We start from the raw sequence: 21,141 nt of genomic DNA on the forward strand, positions 1-21,141 counted from the left end.
AAGAATCTCGGTTTTTAGCTTGCTATACTCTTTGGCGTCCTGCAAAACTAAATCATAGTAGGCTTTCTGTAGTTCCCCCGTCAAGTACGGCGTCAGTACCTCTGCCCACTGCTCTGGCGGGAGTCTCTCCCTCTTGGCGACCCTTTCAAACACCGACAGGAAGGCCTCAACATAAACCCTGGGAGTCATTTTCTGCGAAGCCCATCTTACCGCCTTCCGGACGAGGGCATCATCAGCCGGACCTGGTGTTGGAGCACTTGTCCTGCCCTGGATGGCGGTTGCCAGAAGCTGCATCTGCTGCCTTTCATCCTGCTGGCTCTGCTGTAACAACAGCCTGTTGGGTTTATTGCTTCATAAACCCAGAAGCAAAAACAGAAAGTAAACAGCCTTAGTTCAGGCAAAAACAAAGCAGTGTCCATAGCAGGGCTCTGCTGCGCCAGGCCTGAGGGCACACAGGCTGGAGTAATGTCCAGCACTCGGTCTGGAGCAACACACACAGGAGGCCTTCTCCCTCTCAACACACAGACCTTGTGCCAAACAGCCTCCATTATATATGTTGTAACTACACCCAGAGGTGAAGTATGTGGGTAGCCTGACCTGCCCATCTCTCATAGCTACCAGCAACCCGGACCCAGTTGCAACAAACGAACCTCTTAGTGCTTTCAGGCACTAGAGAAAATACTCCGGGTTACAGAGACAAGTCATCTTTGTGACACATACCTCCCATCGACTATGCGACCATTAGCCACCCTACAATATACAGTGATCAGATATTCAAATACAATAGTGGTAGGACATAATATATAAGCAGATGGATCATGCCAATTACAGGGTTGATATTCGACCTTGTATGTGTTGAGCTGTGAGGTGTTTGGTCTGTTCCAGAGATCTCAAAAATGTACACGATGCACGCCTATGACGTATAGTATCTCCATAACGTTTTATGCAATTATGTGCAAATCTACCTTTAAATAAAAACAAACAATGTGTAATATATATGATATAATACCCTTTTACAGAAATACCATCATATCTATTTTCTAATTCAGTCCAGAGGGACCCTGCCTCCGTGTGCGCAGAATTCATCTGGACTCTTTTTTACAATAGCTTATGGAGATCGCCCCCTTGTGGAGGCAAATGAACCTGTTCCCACCCTGCAAATGTAAGTAAGTCTGGATTCCCTGCATGCTTTTCCTGCAATGTGTTCAACTAGATGCCTGGAACCTTTATCTGTAATGGATCTGGAATGCTCACGCAACCGAACAAACAACGGGCGGATGGTGTTACCAATGTAAAAGAAACTGCATGGACAAAAGATAACGTACACTACCAAGCAATTCCTGCACAAGATGAAATCCTGGACATAGTAAGGCTAGGTTCACATTGCGTTAAGTACATACCGTTAAACGGATCCGTTAAACGCATGTACAGAAAAGAGCCAAAATTCTTGAAAATTTGGCTTCACGTTAACGCACGTGACTGCGTTTATGTCATTCTGATGTCCGTTCGTGAAGCATCCGTTTTTCTGCGTTTGGCACTGTCAATAAAGTTGTTTTTTTTTTTCCTTTTGTCAGCGTCGGGTGTGGATGCATACACATTCTTCATTTTGAAAGCATTGAGTGAACTTCTGCTAGCAAGACGTTTGTGTCTGAGCTCGTTAGATTTCACTTGATGCAGTTGCGACTTCGGCAGAGAAAGCGTATTTCTCAAAGGAGATATTGGATCCATGAAGTGAATTTCTTATGGAATAAATATGGTGCCTTTCACACCCTGTATGTTCAGCTTCGGGATCATCCCTTCAAATTCCAACGTTATCTACGGATGTCCATTGAGACCTTTGATGTTCTGCTCTCGTATGTGAAGGATGAGATACATCATCAGCGCAGCACTTTCCGTGAAAGCATTTGTGCGGAGCAACGTTTAGTGGTGACTCTGAGGTAATTATTTTTTTGAACATTCTTCTATTGACAAAGACAAGATGTAATGTATCGTGGGGCATAATTATGTACATTTAGGCAATTGTATTATTCCATTTTAACTAGCCTTTTTGTTAGTTGTCCTTTAAAATCCTAATTATAGATATATATATATATATATATATATATATGTATATATATATATATATTTTTTTTTTCTTTGTGATTGCCAACAGATATCTGGCTACCGGAGAATCTTTTGCGTCACTGCATTTTCAATTTAGACTTGGGAAGTCAACCATTTGCCAACTGGTTTGGGAAACTTGTGATACCATTTGGAACAACTTGCAACCACTTGTGCTACCAACCCCGACAACAGAAATGTGGCTAGCGATTTCCCAACATTTCGAGGATGTGGCTAATTTCCCCAACTGCATTGGTGCCGTGGACGGCAAGCACATTCGTATTCAGAAACCAGCACATAGTGGATCCCTATACTACAAGAAATACTTTTCTATTGTATTAATGGCTATTGCGGATGCTAGATATCGTTTTGTTGCTGTGGATATTGGTGCGTATGGCCGGACGAACGATTCCAGAGTCTTCAGAGACTCCAACATGGGGAGATGTTTGTACAGCAACAACTTTAATATACCCTCAGCACGACCTCTTCCGGGGACCGAAGGCCCAAGTTTGCCCTATGTTTTAGTTGGGGATGAGGCGTTCCAACTCGGACAAAATCTCCTAAAGCCGTACTCAAGCCGTACTCTAAACTCCACAAGACGCATTTTTAATTATCGCTTGAGCCGGGCAAGACGTTATTTGGAGTGTGCCTTTGGTATTTTGACCTTAAAATGGCGAATCTTACTAACTTGCATGCAAGTGCAACCTGAAAATGTGGACCGTGTAGTGAAGGCATGCATCTGTCTGCACAATTTTGTTTCCAGACATGAACCCCAGGTGGTTGACCCCGATGACTGTGATGCGAACCTCATCAGCATAGATTCGACTGCTGTTCGGTCTACAATTGAAATTATGAGGATTCGTGATCAATTTGCTAATTACTTCACACATGAAGGCCTTGTTCCATGGCAAGACACACGTGTGAAAATGTTGAAGCCTGATGTTATTGGTGAAATGTGTGGGGCAATTTTTGTTTGTTTGAGTTTCCATAACCTTATTTATCTAGTGTAAAAAGTTAAAGTCATACAAGAATGAAATTTTAACGTAACAGTTTACTATAAATCTTAGAGAATATTCCAACCTCAGTGTTGGTAGACATTTTAAACATATGATATCCCATAGGGATGAACAAAAACATACACAAAAAAATTGGGTGAAATGAAATTAAACACAAAAAATGTAAACGCTGTAATTGCAACAGGTTGGTGACAGTGAACAGTACTTATAGACTGTGATATTGCGCGGGCGTATTGTCTGCCCAACTGTACGATGGACTGCTACATTGCCTCTGCTGTTCCATGCTCGGTTCACCCCGGTCTCTGTATTGTGGGTTGTAGGCCGGCATGTCCATGCTTCTTGTTCTCGAGGAAGTGGGTTCCTGGGGGCCCAAAAATTCCTCAACTAGGTCATTAAGTCTTTGCCTACACATAATGTTTCTGTGTGCTGGGATATTTTGAACTACAGGCACATAGGACAAAAGCAGGAGCTTCCACTCATTGGCTGCATATATAGACTCACGGGATTGCAAGTCCGTAATTTCCCGCCTCAGGTCTCTGTGTTCACTGCGACACATATCCTCTACCCGTTGGAGTCCATCGACAATTATGGCATCAGCTTCATCTTTTTGGGATGCTCGCTTGCGTCCGCGCTGTGCTTGCAAACGGGCACTGACACCAGAAGCCACAGTACTTCTCTCCACAGATCGTGGCTCGCTCATGCCAGACATCTTTAGCGCCCGTCTGCTGGCTTGGTTCCAGTGGAGATGGCTCCGGTTCCTCTGCCTCTCTAGGCGCAGCGGTACTGCATATCGTTCTATAACAAAAAAAAGTTAATTATTTTAATTTAAACTATTTTGTCTCGCACACCTAAATCTTTTTACTTACGAGCGCTGTGACAAAGTTTTTTGTAGAAAGAGCAATTGCTCATAATGCACATAAGGGGTGACCCGTTTGCCACCAGATCCACTGGGTGTGTTTTGGCTGTTGTGGAAGTCACGTACAAAGCGATCCCTAATCGATCTCCAACGGGTATGGACAGCATCGGCTTTAAAGTAAAAAAAAAAATGAGATAAATAGTTGATAGATAGATAGTAGATAGATAGTGGATAGATAGATAGTTGATAGATAGTAGATAAATAGATACATAGTAGATAGATAGTAGATAAATAGTGGATATGTTTGATTAGTAGGTTTTTAGTAGATTTAAAAAAAAAAAAAAATATTACAAAAAATCTTTGACTGTTTGCAATCTTACATTTTGCAAGTTAACTTCAACAATATTTACCAATTTTTTTCTTAGAGGATGCCGACTTCTCCATATATCGTGGGTCAAAATGGCATATGATTTTATCCCACAACTTCCTGTTTTTCACACTGTTGTGGTGGGAGCTGTCGCTTTGGTCCCATATGGATGGATTGGCTTCCACTAGAGTGATCAGCGTCTCGTTATGTATGTCCAAGGGCTCTTCGTCAACCACAATCCTTTTTTTTTGGGTGGGTGGCTGGGACTATGTAAACACAAAACGTTATATTGAAAGGTTAAATTTCATTAGCATTTCACTGGATGGATAGATAGTTGATAGATAGTAGATGTCACGATGCAGAAATAGGAAAACAGGAGATGAGGAATCTGGGCCCTGAACTGCCCCTCAGGCTAGGGGAAGCCCTGTCTTTCCTTAACTTGGGGGTACCCTTGAAGGTAGGGAGGCCCAAGTCGCCGACCTGTCCCTGTCTCCTGTTAAACCCTGAACTAAACCCCCAACCCCCACCCCAGGAGGTGAACAGAGAAAACAGCACCACAAAGCAAATAAACAATATTGAGGGGAACACGAAACCAAAAGGTGAATGCACAAACTACAAAGGGACAAAGAAACAATAACACCACACTTAGTTTTCTCTGCTGCAATGCACCGCACAGCAGAGTAAGGCACCGGGAATGAGTATTTAGCTGAAGAACAACAGCACTCAGCAAGCTCCTTTTCCAGCAAGGTTGGTATCCAAAGGACCTGTATAACCAACAGTCAGCTGAAGCACCAGGTGACCTTATAAAGGATGGTGGGAGTGGTCACAAACATCAGCTGACCCAGCTGCAATGCAATAACACCAGTGGCCACCAGGGGGAGTAAACTGCATTAACCCCCAATGACCAGAAAGGAAAAGTTTATATCTGAGAGAAACCAGATCTGCCACAGATCCAAACATGGATCGTGACAGTAGATAGATAGTTTATAGATATAGTAGATAGATAGTAGATAAATAGTGGATACATAGATAGTAGATAACTAGTGGTAATATAGATAGTAGATAGATAGTGGATAGATAGTAGATAAATAGTGGATATGTTTGATTAGTATGTTTTTAGTAGCTTTATTAGCTTTTTTAATACTAAAAAAAAATAGTAAATTTTTTTAATGCAAAAAAAAAGAAAAAAAAAAGGGGAAACTTTTTTTTGGGTCAAAAAGGAACATTAATAGCGTGATATTTACCGCTGGGAGGTGTGGCGACGACAGGCGGCGTGGCTGTTTTTTTTTTTCTTGTGTCCTGCTTGTTCAACAACCTATGGTGTAGTTAAAAAAAAAAAAAAACAACTATTCTTGTATCAATAAATTTATGCATGAAAAACACAAAATGTGTGTCATGTACCTTTGTCGCTTTAGCCTTTTTCTTGGGGGGGGGGGGCCTATTAGGTTCGTGCTCCGAAGACTCCAATTTGCAATAAAAACATGATTATACACGTGCTTACCTCAATACACTGGAGTGACACACAACATTATTGTGGCTTTTTAAAGTGCAAGCCTACCTTTTGGGAGGAGAACACCGCAGACACGCTGCTGCTTGCCTCACTATCCGACATCTGTGTGCAAACAAAACAATACATTTTTAGTACACACACATCCGACGTGCACTACACACTCCCATGATGTATACAGAGATATATAATATAATAATACATAGAATTGTACTTACATTGCCTCTGGTCTCTTGCAAGACACTCACAATGTGCTGCAGGCATCTTGAAAATGTGTTGTAGTGTCACTCCTCCTAAAAATGGCTGAAATCATATTTCTTGTCACATGACCACCCTCAAACGCAATTCAAACGTATGGTTTTATTTGGAAATTTTGCATGATTTGTGTCTGGCTGCGTTTGCAATAGCCTTCAATGGCAGAATTAACGCTTCCGTTAGTCTTGCGTTAGCTTGACCGGACCCGAAAACGCTGCAAGCCGCGTTCCAAGGTCCGTCATAAAAAAAAAGTAATGTGACACGATGCGTCAGACAATGCAAGTCTATGGGTGCGTAAGGCTGCTTTCACACATCAGGTTTTTGGTTTCAGGCACAATCCGGCAGTTTCAGGCACAATCTGGATCAGTTTTTTTCTTACGCCTGATCCGTTTCGTCCCCATAGAGTTGTATTACTGCCGGATTGTGCCTGAAGGACATGCGTTTCATCCGTTTTGTGCCGGATCCGTCCCTTCAGGCTTTTTTGCCGGACACAAAAAACGTCTCCTGCAATGTTTTTTGTGTCCGGCGAAAAAGCCTGAAGGGACGTTTCCGGCAATAAACGCATGGAACTGATGTGTGAAAGAACATTTCCGGCGACCGAATCCGTTTTTTTACACACTGAGCATAATAATAATAATATTATTATAATTACAGTTTGCACACATTATCATCACTGTCCCTGATGGGGCTCACAATCTAGAATCCCTATCAGTATGTCTTTGGAATGTGGGAGGAAACCGGAGTACCCGGAGGAAACCCACGCAAACACGGAGAGAACATACAAACTCTTTGCAGATGTTGTCCTGGGTGGGATTAGAACCCAGGACCCCAGCGCTGCAATGCTAACCACTGCGCCACCGTGCTGCCCGTGATGCTCAGAAGCTTTCTTTTTGATTCTGGCATGGCTCTCTCTCTGATTCTGGCATGTCTCTCTCTCTCTGATTCTGGCATGGCTCTCTCTCTCTGATTCTGGCATGGCTCTCTCTCTCTGATTCTGGCATGGCTCTCTCTCTCTGATTCTGGCATGGCTCTCTCTCTCTGATTCTGGCATGGCTCTCTCTCTCTCTCTGATTCTGGCATGGCTCTCTCTCTCTGATTCTGGCATGGCTCTCTCTCTGATTCTGGCATAGGTCTCTCTCTCTCTCTGATTCTGGCATGGCTCTCTCGCTCTCTGATTCTGGCATGGCTCTCTCTCGCTCTCTGATTCAGGCATGGCTCTCTCTCTCTGATTCTGGCATGTCTCTCTCTCTTATTCTGGCATGGCTCTCTCTCTGATTTTGGCATGGCTCTCTGTCTCTCTGATTCTGGCATGGCTCTCTCTCGCTCTCTGATTCTGGCATGGCTCTCTGATTCTGGCATGGCTCTCTCTCTCTGATTCTGGCATGGCTCTCTCTCTCTGATTCTGGCATGGCTCTCTCTCTCTCTGATTCTGGCATGGCTCTCTCTCTGATTCTGGCATGGCTCTCTCTCTGATTCTGGCATGGCTCTCTCTCTCTGATTCTGGCATGGCTCTCTCTCTCTCTCTGATTCTGGCATGGCTCTCTCTCTGATTCTGGCATGGCTCTCTCTGATTCTGGCATGGCTCTCTCTCTCTCTGATTCTGGCATGGCTCTCTCTCTCTCTGATTCTGGCATGGCTCTCTCTCTCTGATTCTGGCATGGCTCTCTCTCTGATTCTGGCATGGCTCTCTCTCTCTGATTCTGGCATGGCTCTCTCTCTCTCTCTGATTCTGGCATGGCTCTCTCTCTCTCTCTGATTCTGGCATGGCTCTCTCTCTCTCTCTCATGGCTCTCTCTCTGATTCTGGCATGGCTCTCTCTCTCTGATTCTGGCATGGCTCTCTCTCTCTCTGATTCTGGCATGGCTCTCTCTCTCTCTGATTCTGGCATGGCTCTCTCTCTGATTCTGGCATGGCTCTCTCTCTGATTCTGGCATGGCTCTCTCTCTGATTCTGGCATGGCTCTCTCTCTGATTCTGGCATGGCTCTCTCTCTGATTCTGGCATGTCTCTCTCTCTGATTCTGGCATGGCTCTCTCTCTGATTCTGGCATGGCTCTCTCTCTGATTCTGGCATGGCTCTCTCTCTGATTCTGGCATGGCTCTCTCTCTGATTCTGGCATGGCTCTCTCTGATTCTGGCATGGCTCTCTCTCTGATTCTGGCATGGCTCTCTCTGATTCTGGCATGGCTCTCTGATTCTGGCATGGCTCTCTCTCTCGCTCTCTGATTCTGGCATGTCTCTCTCTCTGATTCTGGCATGGCTCTCTCTCTCTCTGATTCTGGCATGGCTCTCTCTCTGATTCTGGCATGGCTCTCTCTCTCTCTGATTCTGGCATGGCTCTCTCTCTCTCTCTGATTCTGGCATGGCTCTCTCTCTGATTCTGGCATGGCTCTCTCTCTCTGATTCTGGCATGGCTCTCTCTCTCTCTCTCTGATTCTGGCATGGCTCTCTCTCTCTGATTCTGGCATGGCTCTCTCTCTCTCTGATTCTGGCATGGCTCTCTCTCTCTCTGATTCTGGCATGGCTCTCTCTCTCTCTGATTCTGGCATGGCTCTCTCTCTCTCTGATTCTGGCATGGCTCTCTCTCGGATTCTGGCATGGCTCTCTCTCTGATTCTGGCATGGGTCTCTCTCTGATTCTGGCATGGGTCTCTCTCTGATTCTGGCATGGCTCTCTCTCTCTGATTCTGGCATAGGTCTCTCTCTGATTCTGGCATGGCTCTCTCTCTCTCTGATTCTGGCATGGCTCTCTCTCTGATTCTGGCATGGCTCTCTCTCTCTGATTCTGGCATGGCTCTCTCTCTGATTCTGGCATGGCTCTCTCGCTCTCTGATTCTGGCATGGCTCTCTCACTGATTCTGGCATGGGTCTCTCTGATTCTGGCATGGCTCTCTCTCTCTCTCTGATTCTGGCATGGCTCTCTCTCTCTGATTCTGGCATGGCTCTCTCTCTCTCTGATTCTGGCATGGCTCTCTCTGATTCTGGCATGGCTCTCTCTGATTCTGGCATGGCTCTCTCTCTGATTCTGGCATGGCTCTCTCTGATTCTGGCATGGCTCTCTCTCTGATTCTGGCATGGCTCTCTCTCTGATTCTGGCATGGCTCTCTCTCTGATTCTGGCATGGCTCTCTCTCTGATTCTGGCATGGCTCTCTCTCTCTCTGATTCTGGCATGTCTCTCTCTCTCTGATTCTGGCATGGCTCTCTCTCTGATTCTGGCATGGCTCTCTCTCTCTGATTCTGGCATGGCTCTCTCTGATTCTGGCATGGCTCTCTCTCTCTGATTCTGGCATGGCTCTCTCTCTCTCTGATTCTGGCATGGCTCTCTCTCTGATTCTGGCATGGCTCTCGCTCTCGCTCTCTGATTCTGGCATGTCTCTCTCTCTGATTCTGGCATGGCTCTCTCTCTCTCTGATTCTGGCATGTCTCTCTCTTATTCTGGCATGGCTCTCTCTCTCTGATTTTGGCATGGCTCTGTCTCTCTGATTCTGGCATGGGTCTCTCTCTCTGATTCTGGCCTCTCCCTCTCTGATTCTGGCCTCTCTCTCTCTGATTCTGGCCTCTCTCTCTCTCTCTCTCTCCTCACCAGAAGCTCAAAAACCATGCGCAGTACATAGAGCCGGATCCAGCTAAAAAACGGATCCGGTTCATCAGTTTGCATCCGTTTTTTCACTATTTACACCGGATCCATTTTTTAGCAAATTTGCCGGATTGTGCCTGAAACCAAAAACCTGATGTGTGAAAGCAGCCTTACAATGTCCGTTACATTGCGTTTTCACTACTTAAAAACGTGTCCGTTAGACGGACTCACCTAGCGCAATGTGAACCTAGCCATAGTAATGTGCCCGACTTTGAGTATCTTATCGGTTAAATAGAATGGGTAAAAGGAGCACTGACCAGATTTGAAGTTACCTTTTGGTTTGTACCCATCCAGCCAGGTGCTCCGTGTGGAATCTATCCGATTTCGCACTAACTGGTCCTTCAAGTTAGTACTTCTTAGACTAGCAATTAAGCGTCTACAGGACACTATTTCTGTCAAATCTGCGTCTTTACTCAAAATGTGCCAGTTTTTGTTTATAGATGCCCTGATGTGACTGTCCATTGGGCCAAATTGAAAAAAAAAAAACAAACCTTAAGTATCCCTGCTGCAATTTGTCAAAAGGATGCTGTATAATGTGCCCTAAAATGTATTTTTTTTTTAGTAATAGACAATTTATTATGGCACATTCGCATGGTTTCAGTAGACGATATAGCACTGCATTCTCCTAATCAATTAATTTAGTCTTTACGTGTGGCTGATTTAATTTTATTATTATTTCCTTGGCAGTTGTTAAAATTACACATTTCTAAATATACAAAATAAAACTGATTTTCAAATAAATAAAATTAAAATCTTAAAAAAAAATAATTTTTTTCTTATTTTGAGATATCATGGTCACTGTTCATACCTAATAGATCTCTTTGGGGTGAAGCTGCCGCTCTGTTCATTGCCTTATCTAGGGACATAGATGGATACTCCCTTTTTTCTAATTTGCCATTAAGTCTTACAAAAATTCAATATATTATAGGGTATAGAATAACTGCTTACTACTAGAAAAAAACTCTCTAAAATATAACTTTTATTAAATTGACAAAACAAAGAATATAGACGGCACCAGGCTCAAAATGCACCCAATCTTTGACGCAAAGCAGCACAATGTCTGCGCAGGATTCGTGTAGCAAGCACAGATAAAGCAGACTACGGCGGTGCTCCACATAGAAAAATCAAGTCCATTCCATATAGTAAAAAACTTTTATTAAGTTATTAATAAAAAACCTAATTGTCTACTGAATGCAGTGTGCGCAAAGAAAACACGAAAAAGTGTAAAAAAAATAGGGATTTTTGTGTGTACTCACCGTAAAATCCTTTTCTCCGAGCCACTTATTGGGGGACATAGGACCATGGGGTGTTATGCTGCTGTCACTAGGAGGCTGACACTAAGCTGAGACAAAAAAAGGTTAGCTCCTCCCCTGCAGCATACACCCATATGCTGGCTTCCAGAGACCCAGTTCAGTGCAAAAGCAGTAGAATAATAACAAAAATAGCAAGTAACATTAGAGTATAACATGTCCAAAAAACAGTCAAAAACTGAAAAAGGTAACAAGTTGAACAGGCTAACAGCGTGGGTGCTGTGTCCCCCAATGAGTGGCTCGGAGAAAAGGATTTTACGGTGAGTACACACAAAAATCCCTATTTCTCCTTCGCCACATTGGGGGACACAGGACCATGGGACGTCCCAAAGCAGTCCCTGGGAGGGAAACAATACAACCAAATAACTCCGTTATGAATCCGATTTCCTGAAAGGAGCCGTTCTTGAAATGTACCTCCTCAGGGCCCGTACCACGTCCAGGGTGTGAAGGGCTCTTTCGACCCTGTGTTTTAGCTGCGGGCAAAAAGAAGGGAGAATGATGTCCTCATTAAGGTGAAAAGTTGAGACCACCTTAGGAAGAAAGGCCGGAGATGGGCGAAGGACCACCTTGTCCTGGTGGAAGGCAAGAAAAGGAGCCCGGCAGGATAAAGCGGCCAATTCTGATACCCATCGGATGGACGTCACAGCTACAAGGAAGGCAACCTTCCAGGAGAGGACAGAAAGCGGAACGTCCTGAAGAGGCTCAAACGAAGGTTCCTGAAGAACCCCCAGGACCAAGTTGAGATCCCAGGTCTCCAACTGCATTCTGTAGGGGGGTACCACATGGGAAACCCCCTGAATGAAAGTCTTGACTTGAAGGTTGGCAGCGTATTCCTACGTTGGAATAACACGGATAACGCTGAGATCTGACCTTTGAGGGAACTCAGCGCCAAGCCGGAATCCAAACCGGACTGAAGGAAATCCAAGATGCAAGGGATAGAGAAAACGAGCGGAGGGCGACCTCGAAGTCTGCACCACGAGAAGGTTTTCCAGGTGCGGTGGTAGATGGAAGCGGAAGATGCCTTGCGAGCGCTTATCATGGTGGGAATGACCTGCTGAGAGAAACCAGCTCGAGTTAGAATCCAGGTTTCAACAGCCACGTCGTTAAACGTAGGGCCCCTGAGCTCTGGTGGCAGATCGGCCCTTGGCAAAGCAGATCTGGGCGGTCTGGTAACCGCCAGGGGACGTCGGCTACGAGCTGAACTAGCTCCGCGTACCAAGCGCGACGAGGCCAATCCGGAGCGACCAGAATGACCGGAACCCCCTCCGTCTTGATTTTCCGGATCACCTTCGGCAGTAAGGGAAGCGGAGGAAACACGTATGGGAGTTGGAACAGATGCCACGGGGATATCAGCGCGTCCATTCCGATAGCCTGGGGATCCTGAGAACGTGCAATGAAATTGTGAACCTTGGCATTCAATCTGGACGCCATCAGATCCATGTCCGGGGTCCCCCAGCGAAGGCAGATCTGCCGAAAAACCTCTGGATGGAGTTCCCACTCCCCCGAGGCAAGGCCCTGACGGCTCAGAAAGTCCGCCGCCCAGTTTTCGACGCCCGGAATGTGCACCGCGGAAATGGTGGAATGGTTGGCTTCGGCCCAACGAAGAATGTGGGAGACTTCCTGCATCGCCGCCCTGCTGCGGGTACCCCCTTGGTGGTTTATGTATGCCACCGCTGTGACATTATCCGATTGGACTCGGATTGGGTGACCCACGAGCAGGGAGTGAAAGCGTCTCAGGGCAAGTCTGATCGCACAAATCTCCAGGATGTTTATAGGGAGCCTCAACTCCCGCACTGTCCAACGACCCTGGGCAGAGTGGTGAAGAAACACCGCACCCCAGCCGAGGAGACTGGCGTCGGTAGTTACCACTAACCAGCGGATCGGGAGAAAAGACTTCCCCTGGAGGAGAGATGGACCCAGGGTCCACCATACAAGGGATTGTTTGATCCGCGGAGACAAAGGGCAAGGACGATCGAGGGATACCAGTTGTCCAGCAGAGCCTGTTGTAGGGGGCGGAGATGGAGTTGAGCAAAGGGGACCGCTTCTATTGCGGCTACCATTTTGCCCAGGATCCTCATGGCGAACCGAATGGTTCCAGAATGCTGTAGATAAGCCCCTGATGCCAGTGGGCTTAGCTCACCTTCCATTTTGGGGGTGACAGGTTCCCTTTAATAAACCTGGAGGCTCATCTACTACCCACTAGGTCACAATTGAATAGCGCTCCCAGGGCTGAGACCTAAACTTTAAGGGTACTCACAGAGAGGCCAAGCTCTAGCCACTTCTGGAGGAACTCCAGTATAGATGTAACAGGAACCTCCCCCTAGCTGTCCCTGAAAAGGATAGGAACTTTCTCCAAGTCTTCCCGTAGAGCTTAGTGGTCACCGGCTTCCTGCTACTAAGAAGGGTAGAAATTAATTTAGCTGAGAAACCTTTCCCTTCTAAAATCGACCTTTCAAATTCCAGGCTGTTAAATGTAGCCCGGACATCTGAGGATGTAGAAAAGGCCGCAGGGATAGAAGATCCTGATCCTCTGAAAGACCCACGGATCCGACACTGACATTGTCCTCAGCCAGTAGAACCAAGGTCTCGTCCGCCAAAAGAAAGCCATGAGGATAACCTTCAGTCTTCTCGGATCTTTCTCAAAACAGCCAAGATGAGACATACTGGAGGAAAGGTGTAGCGTAGTCCTGAGGTCCATTCCATCCTGAAGGAATCCACCATGTGAGGGTTGCCCCCTGGATTCAGGGAGCAAAACTTTCGGATCTTCCAGTTTTTGGAGGCGAAAAGATCTATGCGGGGCTGACCCCACATGTCCACGATATGATTGAACACGCTCTTCTTCAGGGTCCATTCTCCCTGACTTAGCCGATTGTGACTCAGGAACTCTGCCCTGAGATTTTCTGCCCCTTCGATATGCAGGGCTGACAATGAGAGGAAATACTTTTCTGCACGTGCAAATACCTGTTCTGCCACAGACATTAGCGGACTGGAACAAGTACCTACCTGGTGATTTATATAGGCCACCGTACTCCGGTTGTCAGAGAGTACTCTCACATGGTGGCCCCACAGGAAGACAAGTATGTCCACTGCCAAGAGTTCCCAGTTGTTTGAGGAGAGTAATCTCTCCCCTTGCGAACAGGTCCCCTGTAGCCAGCGGCCGTCCAGGTGGGCTCCCCACCCCCAGGGACTGGAATCCATTGTGATTACCCTGGATACTTCGTTTACCCAAGGAACTCCTCTGGGTGTTGAGTCGATCTTTAGCCACCAGAGGGAATCAACCTCTGTCTCAGGAAGGCTCACTTTCCTTCCAATCGCCCCTGCAGGAGTGTCTCGTTCTCCAAAATGAACCACTGAAGGACTCGTGTGTGGAACTGCGCCCATTTGACTGCCAGTATACAAATGGTCAGGGAACATAAAGACATCGCTTCCCTGAGGGACATTCTTGGATTTGCCATGGGCGATAAGATGAGTTTTGATAGATACTTTCCTTTTCCTCTGGAAGACAGCATTCCTGTTTTATTGAATCTATCACTAGACCCCGAAAGACCAGAGATGTTACCGGTTAGAGCCTGTTTTTTTCTGATTCAGATGCCATCTTTGTGGTCAAACACTTTAGTGACTCTTTGACTCGTTCTTGACACTGGAGAAAGGAAGCCCCCACGATCATGAAGTTGTCCAGGTATGGTATGACCAGAATATCCTTTTTCCGGAGATGAGCGGTCACCTCCGAAATTAGTTTTGTGAATATCCATGGAAGCTATTGCTAGCCCAAAGGGGAGAGCCCTGTATTGGAAGTGTCTGATTCCTGACTATCTGTACCACTACCCTGAGAAACTTCCGATATTGTTTGTTTGTGAATTGGTACACGATAATAGGCATCCTTGGCCAATCTATTGGCCAAGTACCTGAGGAAGTGGACAGGACATCCACGAAATGCGTAGTTTTATAGCCCCGAATAAAGTATGCAACTCTTCTTAACGGATTCCCTTGCCTGATTTGAGGAGCGCGGAATTGTCAGCATCTTGAATATCCTATCCAGAATTTCTTGAAGATCCTTCGCAGCCCTCCTATCATACTTAGTATATGTGTTGTGCATACTCACAACGTATAAGGCCTCATTCACACTTCAGTATTTTGGCGTCAGTTTGAATCCGCCGTTTTCTTTAAATAGCGGATCCGCCATTTTTTTTTTGGCGGATCCACTATTTTCCCATAGACTTGCATTAGCGACGGATTGTGGCGGATGGTCGTCCGTTCCATCCGCCATGTGACGGATCCGTTGAGATTTGGCCGGACGTCATCTAGACATAGACGGACATTATAACTTTTTTTGTCTCCGCCTAAATGGCGGTTCACGACGGATCCGTCGGGTCCGCCATTCCATAGAATGGCCGCCCATGGGCGACGGATCTGTCGCGACCGTCATTTCGGCTGTCAGTCGCCCCAATCCACTTTTTCAATTGGGCATGCTCAAAAAAGTAGATACTTTTCCAAGACAACCCCCAAGTAACGGATCCGTCAAAAAAACGGATCCGTTAGAACCGTTTTCTTAACAATTGTGACGGATCCGTCACTATGTCGGAGCAGACTGACGCCAAACAACTGAAGTGTGAAAGAAGCCTAACAAGTGAGAATTTTACCTTACAGCAAACATTGCTATTTTGGTAACTGCGTTATTGCACCCCTCTCTCTACCATTTCTATATAACCTGGAAATAGAACCTTCACTGCTGTCCTCACTGACCATCTTGAATGAGGGGACGACTGAAAATTTGTTCAACGCCTTCATATTTAAATATATATAAAATATGTTATTCTTCAGAATTTCTATTAGTCTATGCCCGATGAAGAGACCTGAGTAGTTTCGAAAGCTTGCAATTTGTTACCATCTTTTCAGTTAGCCATTAAAAGGTATCAACCCCTGAGGACTCTCAATTCTAAATATTTTTCCCTCTACCTGGGAAGACGAGTCACTGGGGTGGGCTTTCTTGGACTCCTGTGAAGATTATCCGAAAAAGAAACCTCTTTGGCTGCTCTGTCAGCTTGTCCTTGTCTCCGAGTGATCTCCTGCGACCATAGTGACCTCTCCGAAAGGAGCGCCGGGAAACCCTTTTTTATCCCCTGCCTTAAGAATTTCGTCAAGGGCAGGACCAAACCGGAATTTATCACAGGGGAACAAAGCTTGGTCTTTGCCTGTATGTCCCCTGGCCAACAATTCAGCCAGACCGCTCTGGGACCTGCATTTGACAGTGCAGCAGACCTCACTGCCAATCTCACTGAGTTCGCTGAGGCATCCGCTAGAAATGCTGCTGCTCCTTTGATGGTTGGAATTGATGCCAAGATCGTATCTCTAGGTACTTGCTGTTCAAGCTGGTCCTCTAGGTTATCCAGCCAGACCTTCAGAGATCTGGCCACACGTGGCTGCGATTGCCGGCCTTTGAGCCCCCGCCGAGGTCTTCCAGGCAGCGGTCAATCCTGTCCAGCATCTCCTTTAGCGACCCAAAGTCTTCAAATGGCAAAGAAAATTTCCTTGAAATTTTGGATACCACTACGTCCAGTCTTGGGGCTTTATCCCAAGAGGAGGAATCTCCCTCTTCACAGGGATACTTTTGTTTTAAACGAAGCTAGACTTTGCTTTCTATCCGGCTTCTCCCATTCCCTTCTAATGAGATTTGACAACTGCTCATTTATCGGGAAGTTCCTACGCTTCGTCTGCTCAAGGCCTCTGAACTTGACATCCTAAGCAGATTTTAGTTTTATGGTCCACCAGACCCATAGTACAGCTTACAGCCTTCATTAGCTTATCCGTTCCCTCTACGGGGAAGCAGTGATCTTGCATCATATCGACGAGGCAGCAGACTGGTCAGATGCCCACGGGTACTCCTCCAACCAGTACAGAGCTCAGGTGTTGAAGGGGATTCTATGGATCGCCTCTCCCCCGCCCCCCCCCCCCCCCCATCCTCTGCCAGGACCAGAGCACTAAGACTTCTGTAGATTCGCTTTAATTAAGGTCCTCAAGCTGGCAGCAAAACCAGGGGACTTCTGAGATAGTCTGCCCTATACAGGCCTGGCATAATTTTTCATCCATGTCCTCAATAACGGCTGTCCACAGAGGGGGCAAACCCTATGGTTTGTTTTAGTCTTACACTTTCTAGGGACCTCCCATGCCACCCCGCAAGTAGTCAGCGCACAGGCGAGAAAATGAGAGAAAACAGCCAGCTGTACTGAATCAGGAGGCTGTATGATGTCAGAAAGATCTCCCCCGGAGACTACAGACTCTTCTATCATGGTACTGTGACAGCTACTGGCTCCTGCGGTACCCATCTGCTGCCTGAGTAGCCCTCAGTGCTGCTGCACGGATGAGGCTGCTGGGATGTATGCTTGCCATGGGGACATGACAGGCGCCTCTTTTCTGACCTCTGAAGCAACTCCTGCTGAAGCGGTGACTACAGCTGCTGAGCATCCATTGTCAGTATCTGACATGTAGCCATTACCAGCTCTCCGGTGGTCCCTTACATACTCACGTGGGACCACTGGCCGGCGTGCACTGCACTGGTCCACCCCTACCCCCAGAAGCTGTCTGTCAAAGCACAACTTCCAGTAAGCGCTCTGTATACACCTGCCTGGACCCGGTCAGACTGCAGTGTCTTCCTGTCATGCTGCCGACAGACAGGTGAGGACCGCGTCAGCTCTCTGAACCTGACGTGCCAGGGAAGCACCTCCACATCAGTGTTCAGCCCCAGATCAATCAAGGAGGGCACCACTTCAGGACCTCTATGGCCTTACCGGCAATGGCCGCAGCAGCCAAGTGTCTGCCATCCTCTTGTAATCACCTAGAGCGCCAATGAACTCAGGGCTGTGTGGTTTACTGGCAATAGGGCCTTCTAACCAGCTCACGCTCGCTCAGGAAGGGTACCTCAAAGGGACCTCCAAGGTGCTACCAGCACCTGGTGACAGCTGCAGCAGACCCCTGCCTGCTAAACCCAGGCCATTTCAGGCATCTTCTTCATAGATTTCGGGTCTGAATCTTAACTGACGGTTTCCCATCAATTACAGGAAACCAACTGATGCAAAGAGAGGAGCCGCCTTTATATATTGAAGGTTTCCTGTCCTTGAAGAGAGGATCCCCTTACTCATGGTGCTGTCATGGGTGCCCCAAAAAAAAAAATCAGACTACAACTTAAAGCCTTCTAGAAACCGCTTTCTGAATGATAAACAGAGCCAAAAGTAGTGTGATACCAACTGCATGTTCATGATTTATTTTCATTATAACCAGCTTCTTTACAATAAGGAGAAAATTGAGACGCAACAGATCACTTTCAACTTTTATAAGATGGTTTCCAACAATTAAAAATACAAATTGCTTATATTATGTATCCTGACAAATTTTAAATACACATCTTTTGTCAGTACCTTCAAAAAAGTCAATTCATAAAAGGTTAATCATGATTTTAAGATACCTGCATGATCAGGAAGGTGAAACTACCAAGAATCTCAGCAGTATATTTGGGCAACACTGCACACCAGTTTAAACTGGGTTGTCCAGTAGTGGACAACCCATTTAATAAAAGTAATCAATTCAGGATACCAAACAAAGTAGCTGGATACTGAATGCCTGCCGTTTTGACATTTAACCATTGTGACACGCTGTTCCCAGACAATGTGACATTGATGAGTCACATACCAGCCTTTGTTATATTTAATAGTATGTCCACTGGCTAAATATCGATAAGCTGCAGCTGCTCATTGGCTGCATCCGAAACAGCAACGTTACATCACTCTAAGAACAACTGCACCAACATGACTGGAATGGTGCTGCTGAAGAATGGGAGTATTTGCATTTCATATGGTGTATGTAATTGATTTCACTGGTAATGTTTACTAGTGGAAAACTCTTAACACTTGCAGGAGTTTGGTTTCTCCATGAAGGCTTAAATTGTCTGACAAAATAAAATAGCAAAAGAAGGGAACACCCATGTCATTGTATAAAATGGTGGGATGGGAAGCTTCCCATTAGTTAACAGGAGGGAAATATCGATATACAAATGAAACTACTGAACAGCAGAGAATATTTTAATTTCCAGATTACCATTCAGACCACTAAGAATCTAATGAATGTAAAAAACAAAAAAGAAAACAAAATGGCAAAGGGAAAATATATATCAGCAATGCAGACTTATTAAAAATGTGCATGGCTTTATTTCAAACAGGTGATGGGAGCAACCAACTATTAACCCCAAAAATGGCAAAAAGTATCACCTTTTGCTGGATAAAATAGAAAAGCGCATATGTAACTCTTAAACCAGAAATTAAAGACAGAATTGGAGGTGAAAAAGTCAAGCAGTAGCCTAAATTATGTTCTAAACCAAGTCTGTCTTGCTTTATTGTTTTTTTTTTATAACTTGTTTTTTTTTTTTTTTTAATAAAATCTCCCCCAACAATCACCCTTACCCCCCCAACCCAACAATTTAGTCTTCTGTACTCTGCGCTTCTTCATCAGATGCCTCTTCACCAGACTTCTCCTGCTGAGGACTGGCAGGTTTCTTCTCTGGGGGTGGCGTTTCTGGTTCATCATCTTCCTCTTCTTCCTCCTCTGCTTTGGGTGAAGGAGATTTTTCCTTTGATGCCTTTGCCGCAGCTGCAGGGCGGCTCTTTCCTTTGGCCTTTGCTGGACTGGGTGTTACTAAAAAATATATTAGTGAAAAATAAATGCTCTGCAGAAGTTGCTCTAGAAAGGGACAGTAATGGACAGTTAGGAGTGCCATTTCTTCAGAATCTGGGGCCTTTATGAGCTACTTTTAAAAGCATCTGAACCACATTGTAAGAAGTTTGACATAACATTTTGGCCCTACACTGGAAGGACTCGGAGGTCCCAACACAAACATGCCCTCAAAAGATTTGATCTCGTTTACCCACTAGCAACCAGGACAGAATTTTCAAATTTGCAATGTCACTTTATTTGGCAACAACTCTGGAATGTTTCAACATCTGAGTCAAAAGAAATAAAAAAAATTAGTGACACTGTTAGTGGTAAATTTAGGCCAATTGATATTATTACAAAGTAAATTATAATTTGCAATTTGTAAACTTTAAATGCTTCCCTCCCGTCACCCATATGTTAGCACCATTTCTAAAATATAGAAGGCCTACAATTTAAAAACAACTTTGTAAATTTCCCTTGAAAATTAAATATTTAAATATATATATATATATATATATATATATATATATATATATATATATATATATATATATATATATATATATATATATATACATACACAATTTTGGGGAACCTACATAGTAGAAAAATCGCAGAAGTGACAGCACCCCTCAACATATTTAACACAACTGCGCCTGTGCGGCCGCCCTGCCTATGACTCCCAGCCCCGCACTGTGCATAATGCATAACACACTGCGGGGCTGGGATTCCCAAGGTGGGTGGCCGCACAGGCGCAGTCTGCAAGCCTGGCTGTGACGTCAGACGGCCAGAGCTCACTGCGCCTGCACCAGACAGTACTACACAGCGCAGGCGCTGGATTTCATGCGAAAACAGTGCGGAGGGGGCGGCGCCCCTGAAGATTTGAGTGACGGCAGTGTGGCGTTTCAAGCAGGGGGGTGAGGACCTGCCGCCCTGGCTAAAGACAAGTATTTTGGAGAAGCTATAAAACGCTTTATTTTGTGAATAAATGCACCAAAAACTAAAAGAGCCATCTTGTTAGACTGCTGTACAAGGTGGCTCTTTTAGTTTATAACGGCTGGAGGGGGCGACAGTGGCCCTTTAAAACTGCCATCGGGTAGTTGATGAAACCTTCAGGTGCTTTTCAGAAATTAACACAAAGTAGAATGAGAGATTTTTTATGACAAAAACATTGTCAACATCTTAACAGACCACAATAACTTGCAGACCCAAAAGCTATTAGTCTTGGATTGCCATGGTAGCCATCAAGACCACACAAACAAGATCTCAGGATGCCACTGGGGTAAAACAGGGAGCTCCCAAGCTTTGGTAACTATTTAGATGCAGTTATCACTATTGACAGCAGCATCTAATGGGTTAAGTGGCCATGGTTGATGTCAACGCCAATGGTGGCTG

The 21,141-nt window shown here is 45.5% G+C and overlaps 1 protein-coding gene and 1 long non-coding RNA gene across 10 annotated transcripts in view; both read right to left on the reverse strand.

Moving 5' to 3' along the window:
• Nucleotides 1-3,613: 3,613 nt before the first annotated feature.
• Nucleotides 3,614-5,758, reverse strand: LOC138669613 (uncharacterized). The gene is made up of 4 exons (XR_011319204.1): nucleotides 5,584-5,758; nucleotides 4,383-4,605; nucleotides 3,983-4,142; nucleotides 3,614-3,911 (listed from the first exon to the last, which is right to left on the reverse strand). It is a non-coding gene; the product is annotated as an uncharacterized lncRNA (long non-coding RNA).
• A 12,515-nt stretch (nucleotides 5,759-18,273) lies between these two features.
• Nucleotides 18,274-21,141, reverse strand: part of NUCKS1 (nuclear casein kinase and cyclin dependent kinase substrate 1) — an 88,478-nt gene continuing 85,610 nt past the window's right edge. For all 9 annotated transcript variants that reach the window (XM_069756242.1, XM_069756240.1, XM_069756235.1 and 6 more), the window contains one exon: nucleotides 18,274-19,728. In XM_069756242.1, coding sequence (XP_069612343.1) covers nucleotides 19,514-19,728 — 215 coding nt within the window. In that variant the 3' untranslated portion in view covers nucleotides 18,274-19,513. The remainder of the gene's footprint in view (nucleotides 19,729-21,141) is intronic.

This window comes from Ranitomeya imitator, chromosome 3 (genome assembly GCF_032444005.1).
Source record: "Ranitomeya imitator isolate aRanImi1 chromosome 3, aRanImi1.pri, whole genome shotgun sequence".
Taxonomy (NCBI): domain Eukaryota; kingdom Metazoa; phylum Chordata; class Amphibia; order Anura; family Dendrobatidae; genus Ranitomeya; species Ranitomeya imitator.